General features: G+C 32.1%; 1 protein-coding gene across 1 annotated transcript; it reads right to left on the bottom strand.

Moving 5' to 3' along the window:
* Window positions 1-302: 302 nt before the first annotated feature.
* LOC129948519 (fer-1-like protein 6) lies at window positions 303-11124 on the bottom strand. Its single transcript, XM_056059555.1, has 15 exons — window positions 10926-11124; window positions 10548-10862; window positions 9652-10490; window positions 9421-9592; window positions 8612-8798; window positions 8337-8530; window positions 7768-8264; window positions 2964-3101; window positions 2753-2904; window positions 2547-2683; window positions 2100-2281; window positions 1732-1852; window positions 774-1064; window positions 605-705; window positions 303-536 (listed from the first exon to the last, which is right to left on the bottom strand). Exons 1-15 carry the CDS (start codon window positions 11118-11120, stop codon window positions 356-358), a joined length of 3702 nt encoding a protein of 1233 aa, XP_055915530.1. The 5' UTR covers window positions 11121-11124; the 3' UTR covers window positions 303-355.
* Window positions 11125-14198: the final 3074 nt, after the last annotated feature.

Below are 14198 nucleotides of genomic sequence, written 5' to 3'. Positions count from 1 at the left end.
CTTTTTTAACATAACACGAAAACCTACAAACTTATTATTAAGACAAATGGGATGGGAAGTTATCAGTGTAGATCGCATCCTATCCTCCTTTTTGATTTTATATTTAAAATGATCGTCAAGTGGACCCAAGTGGAAATTTATATGTATTCGAAACTAAAACAGGGAAAAGGTTTGTAAACTAATCTATTTCAAAATAAATCTTTTCATTCATTTCACTTTATCATAAGATTTGTTTGAAGATAAAGAGTTCCATTTTAGCGTGTAGAGTAAATTAAGGAATTTAAGAAACCAAACAAAAATATAACGTTTTATATTTGAAAATTCATAAATACATACAAACAAATGGGAAGAATAACTATAGATCCGAAATAAAATTCATTACAATTTGTGGCAAATCTTCCAAAACCACCATCAACACTATAAAAACTACCACAACAATCAAAGAATAACACAAACATTTTTTCATCGCAGGTCCTAGAATATGTTTTATAGCTTTAAGTGGATTTGTAAGCGGATTAAATGATGTTTCTGGACGACTTGTGTGAAGAAAATAAAAAAATTTAAATTGCATTTAAAACATTTTCTTTTATACCGCAATCCTTACTCTGGTGCTGGTAAAGCATTGGGTGGATTCCGACCAAGTCCCGCAGGATTTGCTGCAGCTTCACTTTCAGTTAGAATTTCTAACTCAAGTTCCAGCTTTCCCTGAGATATGTAGAATAAATAAATAAATGCAAAATGAATTAAATCCAAAGAAGAACAATTTCCCTTACAGCCATTCTAGGATTTCCTCCTCGTTCTGAAGGACCTTTACATGGAAACCAACCTTTGATCATTTTATCTCGAAATAAGTTCACTGACTTCGTTTTGTTTTTCATTTGGCTCTCGGTGCATTTATTTTTGCTATCGAATGGTTGGGGGAAATTTGATAAACATATTTCCATGGCACCCATGAAATCATCCGCGGAAAATGAATCATTTTCCCAAATTTGTAAATACACCATAGGTGGTTGCTTAATTTCGTATTGCTCTTGAATCAGACCACTCTTCCGTTTGATTATCATCTATATATTTTAATTTTTAAGTTAAAAGACATCAGAAACGTAATAAGTTACAAAATGTTTATATAGGGGTTTTATGTTTACATAGTATTAAGAAGTATTAGAAGCTAAAAGTTAAGTAAGTAATGACTTGTTGCCTATGGTAGCCTATATTGAAATAAGTTGTTTTTTTTCGTAATTGTATTGAGTCGCACAAAATACCCTTGTACCTGAAAAGCTGCGCCAAACTATATTAATGAATTGGATTTGAAAGGAACTTGATATCTAAAGAACTTAAGACAAGCTCGAAGAAAAAAATTACATGGTCCGGATTTTCATTTCTATTTTTTCCACAGGTTTTCAAGGCGCTTTTGATTTAATATGTTTAACTTTAAATTCTTTAACAGGTAGTTCACAATTAGAAATTTCTACTTTTGGTGGCAAAAGTTGTTTATTCAATTAAAAAACCATGAACCAAAAGAGAAAGTTTGCATAAAATTCTTCCAAAATGTTCACTACATTTATCAGATGAAAGTATTCTTTAAAGCGGTGCAACAATATTTGAAATAATTCTAGTTGTGTTACTTAAAAAAACAAGTTTATTGTTAATAGGGTTTCCGAAAAATTCTCTCGATATGGTTCAAGGCATTTATTGGATTTACAAAGATCCAGCACTGACAATAAGACTTACCATGTCTTCGATGGTGGAATATTTAATTGGAAATATCATTCGCCAATTAAAACTACCCTCACCAGTCAATGAGCGATAATGAACGTCTGTAGATTGTGATGCTTCTGAATCCTCACACCATCTATACGAAATTGACAAAGAAATAAGATTTAAATAAGATTTTATACCTAAATCAATGAAATATCAATTCAATATGAAATTTAATACGCAAAGCTGTAAGCAATTATTATTTTATTAATATCTTTGGAAAATAATTTAAGACTTAAGTAATATATAAATGATGAAAGACATTCAACTTTGTGTTTGCGTATTTTATTATTGATATTGATAATAATTGGTAAAATTATTAAAATAAAATAATTACTTACGCTTTGATGTAGATATCACTCATTTTGGTACCAAAAACATTTTTGTCATCAAATTTAACATCGGAACAATTGTAAATTATAATTCGAAGTTCGTAGATTTTTGCTGGCATGGGAGTTATATCGATAGGTGGTGGAAGATAATTTGATACTTCGTATATTTCAATCCATAATTGAAGTTTTCCCTGAAATACTTAAAACTTTGAATTTCAATTGAGTTGAAGTCATTAAATTTTGATAGAATATGGTCACACTTTTCATTTTTTTAAACAACTCTTATATAACTCGAGAACCAAGTAAAATTTTAGAATTTAACTTAAAATCATTTTTTTCCGAAATTAAATTTTCTATCAAAATATGTACATTTCCTTAATTTAATTAAATTTAACTTCAAAGTATTTACTCAAAACTCAAATAGGATGCATCGGAGTCACTTAATCTCTTACTTACTTGTTCAATCCCAGGTCTGTCATTGCGATATAAGGACCTTGTTTCCACATGTTCCGGAACAAGACGAAAACCAATAGATGGAAGCTCTTGGATGTTCTTTAAAACACTCAAACTTAAGCGTTCTTGAAGGTCTTCATCTTTAGATAGATGACAAGGAATCAACATTATTTTCTTAAACTATATGAATAAAGAAATCAAAATCAAACCAGTTGATATCTCAGTTGTATCTTCAAAAATAACTCCATCAAGTTCGATTGTATTCTTTGAAAACAACGGAATACCCAAATTATATTTCTTACAAATGTCTCTTAATAGCTCATATGGAGTCAAAGCATCTCTCCATATATTATATCCCGATCTGTATTATACATTTTTTTTCTTATTGATTTAAAGATAGAAACTGTATAGTTTGGATACCTATCAAACTCATTGGAAATGCCAACAGTAGCACGATGTTTACTCCTCAAGCGGTCTTCTAAATCAATAAATGTAGATCCAATTAAATCATCATGAAAACTTCCACGGTCAAAGATGGATACCTGCAGGATGTGCTCTCTGCAAATAAGAGTAATGAAAGCGCATTAGGATGTAATAATAAAGTTTTCGAGAGTTCTAGTATATTTAAGAAATACATAGTATAGGTAGATATAAGTAATGTACTTCAAGTGAAGTAGAAAAAATGCGCTTATTTTGCAATTTTCACTACCTGCATTCAAGCAACTTTTTTCAGTATTGTTATAAGCTATGAGGAAATATTTAATTTCTTCTAAAAATTTACTCAACACTAGCTGTTGGACTAGAAATTTCATTTGAAGACATCACACCTTACCTATAACTATATATTCATAGAAAAGTAATTAAAAGTGCATCCAAAACTTTTTTAACATTATTCCTAAAAGTGTATAACAACCCTGCATCTATGTATTTAATAGAAATTATAAACCTTTAATACGGGTAAAAATATTTATCTCAAGGAAAGTTTTTTAGAAATTCATTAAGAAAGAATATCAAATTTTGAAGTATTGCTAGAAAGTGAAAATAAATCATAAACTTTCTGCCATAATTAATAATATTTTCTTAAATAAATACAATTTTAAAACGAAAATAATATTTTTTGGTGAGGACATTTTAAAGGAGACCTTTTGTTTTAAGCCTTTTCTTAGGAATTCAGATGTTCTCTATCACCATTATGAAATAAGGAAACTAACTTTTAAAGGCAATAATGTTCTTAAGAGAAACTAATAAACAATCTTGAAATTCATTTTTAGGGATTAAACTTTTTTTACAATTAAACATAATTTTAAAATTTTGGGAAAGGAAAAAGGTTGAAATTCGTGTATTTTGCTTATCTCAAGCTTGGTTTTATTTTTGAGTCAAACAAAAACATTAAGAAACTTTGACGACAAAACGAGAAAATTCTGAAAAAAATGTATTAATCTTATAAAAAATTAAGTTTGACTTTACTTAATATAATTATTTCGACATCTTAAATTTTTTGATTCAATAAATTTGGAAATTCTAACACCAATTTTATGACTGTCAACATTGGAAACAAACTGTTTTAATAAATCAATACTTATTGTAAGTAAATTTAAATAAATTAGGTGGGGCTACAGATACTCTCTACCTTGTTAAGCAGGGACCAAACACTTTTCCCATGCCAAATAGCAACAAATAATTTGGGTTGCAGAGGAGTACCCCTGCCTTGAATACGGAAAGGTTTATGTCTTTTCTTACGTTTTTTTTTGTATTTTAATTACTTTACAAATTGGAAAGTACGTGATCCCTGGAAAAAAATGGATCTAGATTTAAACGTAGCTAAAAACATGATGTTGTCTTTGATTGAATATTTAAAAAATACACGAGATAATTTTTCACAAATTGAAATAGAATTGAAAGCCTTAAGCAAAGAAGTTAATCAGAAATTTTCTGATTTTAACAAAAAAAAAAAATTACAAAAATATTGAACGACGCGATGCAGAAAAAGAAAAGCTCTGTGGATCTGATAGGTTTAGAATTTTTTTGTTGTTGTAATAATAGATAAATTGCTCACAGAAATGCACAAGAGGGTTGAAGCTTACACTTACATCACTGATACCTTCGGATTTTTTCACAATATTTTAAGTATGAGTGAAAATGAAGTAAAATAAAAGCAAACAATTTAGTAGAAATTTATCATAAAGATTTACAAACTGAATTAACTTACGAACTAGTGTTTTCTTTTCAAGCTCAAAAAGTGAAAAGTGAACTTATTTCAACATTTAAAATACTTAACTGGATCGTTGAAAAACAAATGATTGACGTTTTTCCAAATGTTTATATGGCCCTTAGAATATTCGTAACAATACCTATAGCTAATTGTGAAGCAGAAAGATCTTTCTCAGTCCTTAATAAAATAAAAAATATGTACCGATCTTCGATGTTGGATGAAAGATTATCATCCTTAACTCGTTAAGCAACGAATAAAAATTAGTAAAATCGATTGAGTTTCATGATATAAATTGAATGAAATTGAGAAAAAAAAATTTGTTTAATAATTATTATTTATAATTTTATTTATACTATGTATATACTTCCTCACTTACTTTTAATTTTTAGAGTTTTGAATAATCAAAAAAAATAGTCTGACGGTCTGACGGTTTTAAGTTCATGGTTTTTGGATTAATTACAAATTGGGTTATGAGGGTTTAACGCTTTTGGGTTTACGATTTTTTATTGAATAATTAGCCCCGGGTATCAAAAATTCTTAATCTTATCGGGGTTTGGAGCACTTGGGGGATAGCTTCTTGGATTTTCGATGCGTCAACTCCTCGGTGCATCGTTTCTGAGAGCGTGGACTCCTAGTGCCCTGGGTTATTTTGTTGGCTCGCTTGGGGCTTAGGACACTTTGGGATATTGGGTTGGCTCGCTTGAGGCTTAGGGTGCTCTGGGTTTTTAGGTGTTGGCTCGCTTGGGTTTTATATCTTTTTAGGGGGCCGATCTTTTTTAGCTTGTGTACCAAGTCGGGTTACAAATATCAAACATTCTGTAAGCAAAACCCCAGCAGAATCCAGAAGATTATGAAATAAAGTCATAGGCCATTTGTTAGTTTTACGTTTACTGTTACCATCCGATTTAGAGTATCAACTCCACCTTTAGTTGCATTGTTATCTTGAATAACTTGTGGTTTTCTTTTGGCTTGGTCAATTTTATCTTCTTGGTGTGTAGTCGCCCATTTTTCTGTATTGCTTGCGTAACTACACAATTGCATACATCGTGAATAGCAAAATACATACTTATTTCTTTGTCAGTGATTGTAAAAACTTTTAGTAGTCGAGGCTTATTACTTTTTACAGTGCCGACCAAATTGTTTCTGTATGCATCAAGTCAATTGCTAATAGCACTGAAGTAAAACAATTATGCGTGGTAATATTATATCCCTTACCAAGGAACTTTTCCGCCAATTGCATCACAAGTTGATTACATATACCCTCAGACCGTTTATCGCCTGGTTGTTGCCCAACATATATTTTTCCTTGAAGAGGGAAATTTGTTTTAGCATCCACAATCAAAAAAATGTTAAAGCCATATTTTCCTGGTTTTTTAGGCATGTAAGTAGTACCCATGGCATGATGGCTATAGTGCGTTGTACTGTCATGCGAGAGGTCTTGGGTTCGATCCCTGCCTGTGCCACCTAAAGTTTTATTCACGGTTATTGCCTCTTGCGAGGAATTGACAAATTCTCCAATAGTAATTATTGTCATGAAAAAGTGGTTTCTCAAATTAGCCGTTCGGATTCGGCATATGAACTGTAGGTCCCCTCCATCACTGCAATTACTCGCACACAGGAATGGTTGAGAGTTGTAAGTCACTAGGCCCTGGTTCTCTGTTGCACCACCTAATTTTATTTATTATGCATGTACATTTTGAATTGGCACCTACACCTTGTTGAAACGTGTTGTTCATAGATTGTCAGTTCCTTTGTTGGTTCATGAAATCTCACCAGGTTATTTTGGAATAAGTCCCACACATACCTAAAACTTTATCATTTGTAAAATATATACATATGTACATAGGTAATAAGTTATTGTTTTTATACATAAAGGCAGCTAACTTAACTGTTTGGAGTTGAAGTGCGCGTTCTTCCACTATCGAAACATAAAAACCGGTTTATCTGTTCAAACATCTATAAGGACATGACCGCGTGGTAAAGTGCCATATTAATTTGGTGAAACAGGTCTCTTGCTTCTACACCGTATGCATTTTCAGCTCCAGCGTACAATGTACGCATACATTTCATACAACCGACGCATTACTTTAGGTTGTCCGGATATCAGATTTTCCTCGTAAGCACTTTTGGCTTTCTTATTTGTTTCTAGAACTATATTTTGGATTATGTTTGAAGTGATCAACATCTTAAAACATGGAAATGTCTGAAAACATAAGGCGTTCATTCAAAGCCTTTCATTACGAGCTCTAGCTGCTCTTTGTGTCTCTACTTCAGCAAGTATCGACCACCAAATATCAGAGAATTTTATGTTTCGAGCTGAGTATTGCATTCCTCGGTTAGGTGATGTGGGTTCATTTGCCATGAAAAAACTCTTGTTCTTGCTGCGATTATACTTCTGCCTTTTCCTTCATATTCAACCCAGCCTCTTGAACTCAAATATCCAATATAGCTTCGTTTGGATCATCATCAGAGTTATTTGGTCTAGCTATTTGATCTCCACCCTCTTCATCTTTTAAAAACCTATCGTAGTGTTCATCGAAAAATTCCTGCTCTGCTTCAGTCAAATCTCGACTCGAAGATGATGCAGAAAGATTACTATCCATATTATACAGAAAATTCATAAATACAAAAAGCCATAGTACCCACAGTACCTATTTACTTATTTTAGATTTTTTCCAATTTCACTGTAGTAAACAAAAAAACACTTTGTTCTCGTTATATAAACACAAACTATCACAGACTTACTCAATGATTATATTTAGTTTAGTCTGAGGCTAATAAACAATAAAAACAAAACACCAAACATTATGAAAATACCGTTGTCAAAACGGTTTAAAAGAACAATTCTCATACAAAAATACTGGGTGCCCGTGTATACGAAATCGGTATTTTTAAATTGCAACCCTTAAATGCATGAAAATAAAATTTCTTTAGGCGTGTTACAGTGGAACTTAAAATTTTTGTTTGTTAAATATGACTTGTATGAATAAGTTTTGATCTTCTTAAAATTACCTTGGTATATGAGCTTCCATTTGATAAGTCTTCCCAAATATCGGATTTGATTGATTTGGTATAAAATGCGCCCGATCCGACACCGTGTTAGATCCCAATTGCAATTTGACATAAGAATCTGACTGACTATGAGTATCATGTGATCTAAATTGTAAGCCCTGCACCAAATAAATTCTTACAATAACCTTAGTTTGTTCGTTTAACGTTGAAAGAGATCGAAACTTGGCAGACATTTTGCTTGGTATCGAATTAAGTGTAACAGAACTGGCATTATTATTGTTATAATTACAGTTACATGGTGATATTTTGAAATGCATTTTTAAAGTTGCATAAACTTCTTCTTTCGGAGGTTTGTTCTTTTTCATTTTAACCCCATGAACTAATTGAAAAGCTTCAGCCCAATCGGAGAGATAACTGAATTCAGATTGTTTCTCAAGTTCTGTGTCATAAATCACAAGTTTGTGTTTGCCGTTTGTAGAAACTATATTTTTTTGTTGCTGAAGAATGAGTCAGATGGATTAAAGACTTTCTAAAAAAAGAAGAACTGAAGAAATCTAAATTTGGCTTACCATGTACATTGAATTATAAAATTTTGTCCACCAATTGAATTCGGATTCTTCAATTCGAGATCGCGGAAGAACTTGATTGTTAGTTCCGAAATGTCTTTTTTCAAACATATGAACAAACCAGCTTTTACCACGGGTTATTAAACTTTTCTTTAAAATTGATTTTTTTGGTAATAAAGGTGAACTCTCCTCGTCGCCTTAACAAAAATTCAAAGCAAAAAATGTTCCTGTTATTTTAAATTTCAATAAATGTTTAAAACAATGTTTCGTCTATGCACCTTCACCCATCTGAACAATTGTTGATTCATCATTTTCATCTAAATCACAGTTTTCGACTTGGCTTCTTAGATATTTTCTGGGATTTGGTATTATAGCTGCACCAAGAGTAATTTCACGGCCACGATTAGGGGAGTCAATATGAGTAGCAATTATTGCTGGCCAGTACTCAATTTGACCTGGAAGATTCTACGAAAAATATTGGAAATAGTTATAAAATGTGCATCTACTTTGAAAAGAAAGAGATTAATAGGCTGTTTGAAAAAAGTATGAATCTAAAAATCTTTTCTAAATTAACGTTCTTAAAATAAGATAATCCAATCTGTATTTTTTTAATAAGAAATAAAAACTTGCTGGTAAAATTTTTGAAAATTGTTTTTCGACTTACATCCATACATAAATATCTTAGAAACAAAAACTTCAAAATATTTTTTAAGTTCATTTTTTAGAAAATTTAAATTGACAACTTTTATTAACAAAATACGAAACCGTATAGAAATAACAAAAAAGTGATAAGAAATGGGTTTCGATCCAAGTATTTTGGGAACAAAAGTATTAATTTTATATTTCTAAGTTTTAGCTTATCAACTTTCTTATGACTGATCAGGATTATCAGTTCTTGTTTCTAAATGAAAAACTTAATACACTTAAGTTTAGTCTTCAGAGAAATGTCTCTATAAGGGTATGTACGTTTAGATATATCTAGTACATGTTTTTTAGGGTACCAAAATCAAAACACCATAAATTGATAACTTAGCGAAAATGCACTTCACGGGATAGTAGCTGTTCAAAGTCGTTATTATTTACTTACTATAACTCCTGCAGCATAGTTCTCCAAAAAATTAATACTATTCTTGAGTCTTGTCCCAGAAATACCGCTTTTGAGTAGAAGTTCACCCATTAAAATATAAATCTTGTACCGTCCTAAGCTAGAGCAACATAGCTTTTGACAATTTCTCAGTCCAATAAATGTTACTTCAAAACTAAATATTTAAAATTCTAAGCATGAAACAATTTAAGCGAAATATTTTAAGTTTATTACAAATATTTCGACATTATTGGCTGTATTTCCTTAGGAAGTCCTTGACTTAATATCGTCTTTGTTTCATTAAAAGATTCATTTTCTCTTAATTGTAATAATTCTCCGGAAATCAAAACTTCTACCCTTGTAGCGCCCATAGCCGCTATAGGTACCCACTTCAACAAAGGCGGAGACTGATATTTGATGTCTTTGAGCTCTTTAAGAGCATTTTTTGTCTTGATAAGGTTTTTCAAACTTAGAATTGGACTTTTACTGTAAATGTTGCCTTCCGATCTTATGTTACTTTGATGTGATGAGTTATCGTCACCCGTGTCGGTGATTGACTGCATTGCACTGTCCTTTAAATGTATGTCCAATGAATCCTTTCGATTTGAATAGCTCCTAACTGATAATTCAACAAGTCCACAACCCAAATAGTCACTTTGCTTATTATTATCTATGTCATAAACTTGAAGAGCTAATAAGGGTGGATTTTGTTCATACCAATTTATGGGCCCAGGCATTTGTCGACCTGCAAACGTCACCGAAGAATTCCACACTGGAGACAGTGATTTATAGATTGTGGGAGTTTCGAGAAGCTCATCGCCGCTCAAAATTATTAACTTGGCATCACACAATCCTGTTTTGTCGGCGCCAGGACGAATTTTTGCTTGATGAACATAAACACGGCAAATATAACTCGATTGATTTCTAGGATGATAGTAGAACCGCTCTTTTTGTTCCCAGTCGTCAGAGATGGAAAAATCAAGTTGTTCAGCTTCAGTGGCAATTCGAATAAACCCATAGACGATGCCTCGTACGCAGCCACAGTCCCTGCAGGTATGTGCACACGTTGGGTCCTATAAAAATGTTTTCAAGTTCAGAATTTCTTTAAGAAATAATTTTCATCAAATCACCTTAAAAACAAAGTTCATCGGAACATCACACCCAGGACCTTTGCAGTCTATATTTTGGGAATGAGCAAAGTGTCTTGGTTCCAGCTTGCAGATACCAATATCCTTACTTGCACCCTTACCGCTTCCCAGGCACATAAGTAAATGCAGTTCGGGCCATTCGTCCTGAACTCTTGTTTGCATAATTGATTTGATTCTCTCTTTAAGTTGTTGAAGTTTTTCGAATACCTTATCACATGAACTAATTTCACCATCTCCATCAACGTGCATAGTTTTTAAATATTGACGAAGATCCTTCAAAGAAATTGACAATTTCTCCTATAAATTTTGAAAAATATATCCAATGTTTAAAAAAAAAACGGAATTTATTTTTGTCTTTACAAAAAACTCCTTTAGATATGCCAATCGATTCTCATCCCAAACAGTTTGTTGCTTAAAGCCATTGTACTGCAAACGAGAGCCCAATTTGATTTCATGGATTTTATTCGAGATCGAAAGAATGATAGCTTTGAGGCACTTCCTCTGCATCGATTCGTTTTGAGGATACTTTAGTTGAAGAAGTTTAAAGTTTTCCATCTCGGCATTCTAATGGAAACGAAGATGACCAAGGATGATGATGATTATTATATGATAATTTTAAAAGAGAAAAACCTTCACTTGCCATTTGTTCATGCAATGTTATTATTAAGTTGTCACTTTCAAATTTGAAACGGTTGTCCGGGAGGGAGCATTTTATGTGAACAGCCTTGAATGGAGGTATTTGAGTAAAGTGTTTCAAAGAACTTGCCTTACCATTGTAGTTCTTCAAATAACATTCAACTGTATCGGATGTGAATTCTGAAACAAGTTTATAAAACATATGAATATTTAAACTTCATAAAATTTAATTATTGAAGCACAACAATTTAACAAGTAATAAGGATTTATGAATGATTAAATGTGGAAGCACATACAAAAATACATACAATTTGTTTCCCTTTCGTTGAATAATATGTAAGGAAATGTAAAATATCACTACTCTACTCCCCTTCAGAAATGGGTTTGAATAATCGCATATGCATGCATAATTTAAACTTTGAAAATAAACATTTCAAAGATGGAGGGAATTGGAATTTTATACTCTGTGACAGATGATTTTAAATTTAAATCTTAGAAAAAATGGTAAAGAATACGTTTCGCAGCTAGAGCTTCATGGGCACAAAAAGAGTACAGAGTTTTTGAAATAAATAGCACAAATAATTCGCATGACTGAATCACATGTATACTTATTTTATTGTTAAAGTAGAAGTTGCTTGTTATTTTAAAGAATATTAGATTAAAATATTTAAGATTTTAATCCTCAAGAGCAATTGTTATAACAGCTCACAGCTGGTAACAGGTAAGTAAAAATTGTCTTAAAACAGTGGATAAGCTTCTTTAAAGGAAAAATTAATATATCTTGATGCGAAGGGTGGATCAGAAGCAACTTTAATTTAAAAATGCAGTTTAATAAACATAACTAAATTATTTTCTTGAGTAACGTTTTCTATTATATTTTGAACTAGAGACTTTAATCAAACATGACATTACAATGGTAGAGAATTCGAAAAAAAAGTAGGTCTCCGGATTCCGTCCGTCTGTCTGTCTATCCTGGCCTTTCAACCCAAAGAATTGTGTGGATTAACTTCAAATTTGGATATTAGGGTTTTGAGCCGATTCGTGTTAAGTTTTTTTTTTAATTTTTATGAAGACTAAACGCAACTAGCTGCATTCCTCCCCTTAAACAATTCAACAATAATACTCAAGCATCTAGGGATGCTTATCACAATACCCTTGAGGTCAACTTCGACCGTACTGTCAAATACAGAGATTCGTTCTTTAGCCGTACTACGCGCACGTGTAATGTCTTATCACACTCTATTTTTCCAAGTCATTGCAATGTTCAGGAATTCAAAACCAATGTGCAACGACATCTCCTTTCAAACCCTCTCTCCTCTCCCTAAGTGCTCCTTTCCCTAAGTGCTCACACTGTGTCTTTTAATAATAAGGGTATTATTCGCTTGAGTTTGCGCTTATTATTTACAAAAAAAGGGTACGGCCATAATGTCTGTATTTTGTTTTTAAGTTTTGTCAAGAACTAATCAATCGATTTCAATAATTTTTTTCTGCACAAGATCTTATGTTGCTTGAATAATATTTGATGTTCAAAAATGTTATTGTTTTATTTTTTATTTTCTAAAAAAATATGAAACTTTTTTTTCAAAATTAGATATCTCGAAAATACGTCATGATTTTTTAAATATAGTTGAAATGTGAAAGTTTTAAATAACTGCGTACTAGAAATATTTCTAAACTTAAATTAAAAAAATTATATTTTCAATTTTTTTTTAGATCAGCTGGTTTACCCGGTTTCACCCGGGAGGTATTCAACTATCAAGTCCTGCAACCTTCAGTGTCCCTGTGCCTTATTGATAGACATAGCAAAACAAAGCTTTATAGGAAATTATACTCGTTTAAATTCGAACGGGTATTCTTTAGTAATCATCGGTATCCTGGGGATGAAAACGACTTGGCCTTGGGCTGAGCCGGAAAGAATTTTGCATAGTTACTATCCGTAATCTAGTACTATTGCATAATTTCGGTGCATTTTAATTCCGCATAAGTATTATTGCAGCTCCAATTTTCAAGTCCAGTTTATTCGGAGGAAGTCCTGATGTATTCAAAGAATTCAGATTATCAATAGAAAGATAAGTTTATTGATGGGTCTGAAACATTGAAAGAATTGTATTATTTAAGCCAAAAGTGCTCGTTCGCGTAACCCATCATCTGTTTTCTCTGAAATTTGCTTGTAAACATTAGCTATTAATTCGCCTTGTCCACTGACGCTTGTTGCAAATGTTGGTTCTATTAGTGCTTCACCACCATTTTTTTTTTAATATGTCCATTTCCTATATCCAAAAGAGTTCTTGAAAATTGTTGTATTATTATATATTATTATACGCTCATATACTTGTGGTCAATATTAAAAGTTGAACAGAAGCCTACAGCATTTATTTCATCACTTTTGTACCTCACAACACCTCCCATCGACCGTTCATCAGCTCTAAAATCTCTAAGTGTACGATCCAGAGCTTCAGGGCCACCTTTATTTACCATAGTCGATTCGTCCCAAACAATAAACGTCATTTCTTTAAGCACATTACATAGTGAGCTTTGTTTCCGAGATACTACAAATGGACGCTCTTGACTTTGCAAATCTATAGGAAATTTGAAAGTTGCGTGAGCCGTTGCAATTTTTCCTTGCATTCTAAATTTAGCAAGCAAAAGATTGATCATGAACGTTTTTCCAGTCCCAACAGGTGCATTAAGAAAGAACATTTTACCACTGTTCTGCATCACATTGTCGATTATAGTTTTGTATGCAAGTCGCTGTTCGTCAGTTAGTTTTTGTTCATTTTCTTGAACGAAAATTGAAAGTTGGTTGGCATTATACTTTGTTTCTGAAAGATAATCCCTGTCCTGAAGAAATTGTCTGTCACGTTCTTCAATCAGTGTAGGAGATTTCATATCAAAGTCTAACATCTTTTTCCTGATATTTTTAGAAGTTGATCTTCAACCAATGTTAATGCATCATTCAAAATTTGAAGCGTGATTGCTAATGCCTGTGTTGTTGCA

Source organism: Eupeodes corollae, chromosome 2 (assembly GCF_945859685.1).
Source record: "Eupeodes corollae chromosome 2, idEupCoro1.1, whole genome shotgun sequence".
NCBI classification, from domain to species: Eukaryota; Metazoa; Arthropoda; class Insecta; order Diptera; family Syrphidae; genus Eupeodes; species Eupeodes corollae.
Note: the sequence above shows the minus strand (reverse complement) of the source record. Positions and strands in the feature narration are given on the sequence as shown.

Coding starts and splice junctions, on each gene's coding strand:
- LOC129948519 (XM_056059555.1), bottom strand. CDS start 11,120: ATGGAAAACTTTAAACTTCTTCAACTAAAGTATCCTCAAAACGAATCG. Junction 1,853..2,099: donor AGTGATATCTACATCAAAGC/GTAAGTAATTAT, acceptor AATTTCGTATAG/ATGGTGTGAGGATTCAGAAG. Junction 1,065..1,731: donor ATTCCACCATCGAAGACATG/GTAAGTCTTATT, acceptor TAAAATATATAG/ATGATAATCAAACGGAAGAG.